Source organism: Temnothorax curvispinosus, unplaced genomic scaffold (genome assembly GCF_003070985.1).
Source record: "Temnothorax curvispinosus isolate PA1 unplaced genomic scaffold, ASM307098v1 QBEX01016801.1, whole genome shotgun sequence".
Lineage (NCBI taxonomy): Eukaryota > Metazoa > Arthropoda > Insecta > Hymenoptera > Formicidae > Temnothorax > Temnothorax curvispinosus.
In genome coordinates, this window is record NW_020226581.1 from 4640 (window position 1) to 9753 (window position 5114).

General features: G+C 35.5%; 1 protein-coding gene across 1 annotated transcript; it reads right to left on the bottom strand.

The window, feature by feature from the left end:
- Positions 1-304: 304 nt before the first annotated feature.
- LOC112467025 lies at positions 305-5099 on the bottom strand. The gene is made up of 2 exons (XM_025035457.1): positions 4632-5099; positions 305-4542 (listed from the first exon to the last, which is right to left on the bottom strand). The coding sequence occupies exon 2, from the start codon at positions 4406-4408 to the stop codon at positions 305-307; it is 4104 nt and encodes a 1367-aa protein (XP_024891225.1). The 5' UTR covers positions 4409-4542; positions 4632-5099.
- Positions 5100-5114: the final 15 nt, after the last annotated feature.

A 5114-nucleotide genomic window follows, 5' to 3' on the forward strand; every position in this document is an offset into this window, starting at 1 on the left:
TGCTGCTCTGTTATCACACCAGATTGTTGCAGGCAAGAATGTTTTTCCAACAACATATCTGAGCGACTTGTCTAATGAGATTACTTCTTGACAGGCCTCACTCATTGCTAGATACTCTGCTTGACAGGTAGAGAGTATGACATATGTCTGTTTATGACTTCTCCATGCTATCACATCTCCAAATATTTTGATTATATATCCTCCAGTGGATGTAGAATCAATGCAATCTCTGAAACTAGCGTCTGTCAGCGACTCTAACTCATCTGTTTTACCTTTAAACATTAATCCTCTATTTGCAGTTCCTCTAAGATATCTGAAGACTCTTTTTACATCTTGCCAGTCTTTTTCCGTGGGCTCTAATTGTTATTCCCAGAAAGTTCTTTGGTTCCCCAAGATCCTTCGTCTCAAATGTTTCACTCAACTTCTTTTTGATTTCTTCTAATTTCTTCTGATCATTACTTGCAACCAACATATCATCTACATAAAGTAATACGATCACTATTTTGCCTTCTTTCCTCCACGTGAACAGGCATGGCTCATGTAGGTCGTTCTCTAATCCAAGTTTCTTAGCCTCTTCTGAAAATCTCTTATTCCATCTTTTCGGACTTATCTTCAATCCGTATAAAGCTCTATTCAATCTACACACCTTAGTCTTCTTGGTGTTTTCATCCAGTTCTACTCCTTCTGGAATTTCCATATATATTTCATCTTTTTCTTCTAGAACTCCATTTAAAAACGCAGTCTTAACATCTAGCTGACTAGCGTATAAATTATATTTATTTATTATTGCTAATATAGATCTAACCAGTGACAATCTTGAAACCGGTGCATATGTCTCTTTTAGATCATACACATTTTTGTCTTTACATCCTCTTATCACCAGTCTCGCTTTATATCTGGTTGATCCATCTTCTAATTTCCTCTTAAATACCCATCTTGAATCTATTATATTAGGTCGTCTTCCATCTAATTTCTCTAATGGTCTATCGACAAGTTCCCACACTTGATTAGCATACATAGATTCAAGTTCCTCTTTGACTGCAATTTTCCAATTCTCTCTTTCGTTACTTGATATAGCTTCTTCATAAGTAACAGGCTCTCTATTTAACGATGCCATAAGGCATTGATGTAATTCATCTTCATTCTCTATATTCCGTTGAATATTTTTCACATTAATATAATTAGCAAAGCTAACATCTTCTATTTTTCTCCGCACATCAGTGTCTCCATTATCTTCTAGTTTTCTTTTAGTTTTACTTCTAGTCATTGGAGCTTCACTTTCCTTTCGTGCGTCCTTCTGCTTCTGTTCGTCTAGTTGTGTTGTTTGTTTTCTCGGTCTACCTCTTTTCCTTTTCTCAGGAATCTCTAGTTTTTGTTCTCCCTTTTCCTCATCCTCTACAAATTCTTTCATCCAATTTTTATCTAAGTCTTTTTCTTCTTCTATTTGACTGTTTTGATATACATTTTTATATGTTATCTTTTCATTAAATCTAATGTGTCGGGACTCTATAAATTTTCTTGTGCTTGGATGCCAGAGTATATATCCAGTGTCAGTATATCCTACCAACACACCTCTAATAGCTCTCTTGTCAAATTTCGACGTAGGCTTTGGTACTCTTGCATATCCAATGCATCCAAATCTCTTTATTTGTTCGAAATGACAACTTGTTTCTGATGAGAACTTCTTCAAGGGGATCTCATACTCTATAGTCTTATGTGGAGATCTGTTGTACGCATGCACAGCAGCGTCAACTGCCAACTCCCACATACTCTTTGGTAATCCCGAGTCGAACATATATGTTCTTATTTTCTCTTGCATCGTTCTGTTGAACCTTTCTGCAACTCCATTATGTTCCGGAGTGTACGGTGGTGCATATATGGCTTCTATATTTTCTCTTTTTAACACTTCTTTAAAAGCACCTCCCGTAAATTCCTTGCCTTGATCTGACTTCACATAGCATAGCTTTTCTTCTTTTCCTAGTAGATTTCTGGCGGATATTAGGTATTTCTCTAGAGCTTCTCCCGATTCATCTTTCGTCTTCAAGGAGTAAGCTTTCGCTAATCTAGAATAATCGTCTATAAAGGTTATTATAAACCTCTTTCGTCCTGGATAAGATGTAGGTTTTATTGGACCCATGATATCCGTATGTATCACTTGTAGTGGTCTCTGTGCTCTATTTCTGTTTTCTTTAAACGGCAATTTTGCCATCTTTGCCATTATACAGACTTCACACTCTAATATGGAGTTATCAAACTTAACTGTCTCTAATCTCTTTTCTACTTTTTGTAGCTGTCTTAAATAGTTTAACGACGCATGACCTAATCTAACATGCCATAACATCGCCTCATTTATTTTCTCTAATTTCTTTACTTTTTCAATTACTGAGCTTTCACACATTTCTTCTATATTCTCTAATGTTTGTATATCTTCTAACTTAATGACTTGATCGAGTTCAGCATTATTGTATTCTATATTTTCGTTCACATTTGTGAGCTCTCCTTCATTCTCCCTCCCAATCGCAGAGCCAACATTGTCTCTTTCGTCTAATTCTCCCTCCGAAATTGATAATTCACTGGTCTGAGTGTTTGCTTGCGATTGTTCAGGAGACTCACAATGTGAAATAATTTCTGCTCTACATCTATACACAGCACATTCTACACTTTCATTGTCCTCTATATTATTGTTTTTAACCTCAAATTGCATAATCCAATTTGGTTTCTCATAAATTCCTTCAAAAACAATTTTATTTGTTAGTTTATTGTGAACTTTAAACACTTTATCATCTAAATAAATACTGAACCCTGCATCAGCCAGCTTTCTTAAAGATAGTAAATTTTCGGATACTTCCTTCGTTGCAATTACATTTGTTAATTTAATTACTTTCTTTTCTTTCTCATTTGTTAACAACAAAAGATCTCCTTTACCATCTATTGAAATGTCTGCAAGCTCATTCTTATTCGCGCATTTAATAACTCTATTATTACATTTTTCAAAGTTTGATAAAATTATATTCTTATTCACAATGTGATCTGTTGCACCCGAATCTACAATAAAATTGACTAATTCTTTTGAACTATCTCTATCTTCTATTACTTTAGCCATGCATAATTTACCTTCTTTTGGTTTTCCTTCAATTGCTGTTTGCGATGGTATAGTTTTCTTGGCTGGTTGTATTTTGGTTACTTTCCCTTTATTATCTACTCTTTTTGTTCCTCTTTGCGCAAATCTACCCTTTTTCTTTATATTTTTATTAACGGTTTTATTTGTATACCTTTTTCCTCTAAATCTGTTCGTCTGGGCTCCGGCATTAGGACAGCTATCACCCTTGTGTCCTCTAATCTCCTGGCAGTAATAACAGAACCAGGCCTCTGATCCCGCTAGTGGGCAGTCCTTCGCCATGTGACCCAATTTGTTGCATCGGTAGCACTTTACTTCTTTGTGCTCTTCTGCGGTAGCCCTCTGCACTCTAACCTCTGGTTTCTCTAGCTTCTCTCTAACTTCACTCTTAGTTTCTGCCTCTAACTGCATCATGAAAGATTTTATTTCATCTACATTCATTTCTTTAAGATTAGTTTGTCTTCTAATTAAATCTACATTCCTCAGTTCCGGCACATTAATTGACACAGCTTGATACAATGCAGATCTCATTTCTTGTTCTGTGAGAGGTACCGCATCTTCGCATGATTCATATTCTCTAATTATTGAATCAAAGCGTTCGCAAAAATCACTTACTTTTTCGTCTTTTCTCATTTTAATTTGATAGAGTTTAGTTCGTACCGATGTATGAGTAACGTTTACTTCACTCTTTTTATAACTTCTTAATTTCTTCAAAATTTCTTTTGGATCTTTCTCATGTAAAATCCTTTTATGATAATTTTCATCTAAATGATTGATTATTATATCTCTAACTAGACTTTTTCTCTTAGCAACTTTTAATTCGGAAAGATTTTCTGGATTATCAATGTTTGAATCTATTACATCTAATAACTCGTTATTCATTAATTCGGATTTTAAATAATCCATCCAAAGATCAAAGTTAGATTTTTGCGTCAGCTTATATTCTCTTCTAATATGCAACCTTTGACTGTTTAATTCTACTTCTAAAGCACTCTTAATTGTCTCTAAACTTCTATTTTTCTCGACTGAACAGACTGTTTCATCTAACTTTTTCTTTTTAGGCTCTACTTCTAATTCTTTAACCGTTTGTATACCGTTTTCTACTTTACTTTGCGTATTCTGTTTATTTACCTCTAAACGTCTAATCTTTAGTTTCTCTTTCTCTAAATTTACGCGGGCGACTTCTACCATGTTTTCCATCATGGAGGTTGCTTGGGTCATAACCTTATCCAACATCTTCATTACCGATTCCATTTTCTCAACCATCTTTTCTTGTTTCTCGTAAAGCATCTATGTCCCTATTGGTAGTACAGGACGATTTTCAGCCCATTCTCTATTTACATCTATGTTCTCTATAATTTTTGGTTTGCCGCGTTTCGGGATTGCACCCTTTGCTTCAGTCTCCTTCTTGTTCTCTTTTTCTTCTAAACAAAATTTTTAAATTACTCTATCTCTGAATACACAAGTATATTATCCTTCTTGATTGTTTTATTTAAAAAAAATACTCTCTTACCTTCATCTTTACTCATCTTTTTATCACTACCTCTCTCTCTCTCTCTCTACCACTGTGACCACGCTGCTGTCACTATCGTAGTCAACCAGTGAATCCTGGTTTTCTTCCTCATCCATCGGAAGATTTTTCGTCTTATCTTCTTCCATCTAAATCGGGATTCAAATATCAATTGAACATTAGCATTCCTCTTTTGACAAGATAAACCAACATTCATATTGACCGATAATAATTTACAATTTCTATCACTAGATCTCTTTCAGCGATAAAAATTTAATGCTTATGAGGCTATATAGAACGCACTGCAATTCACAATAACCCCAAAGCGAGAAAACCACGCGCCTCTGCAGGGCTATCCGCACGCGCACACCACTGTCCGTTGCGATCTCCAGCACTGCTGAAAAGATCTATGGGAGCTCGGGTTGATCACGCACGCGCACGGGGCCCATACAAATTTACGCGGCCTCCCTGTACAGTAATCAAGCT

Coding starts and splice junctions, on each gene's coding strand:
- LOC112467025 (XM_025035457.1), bottom strand. CDS start 4,408: ATGCTTTACGAGAAACAAGAAAAGATGGTTGAGAAAATGGAATCGGTA.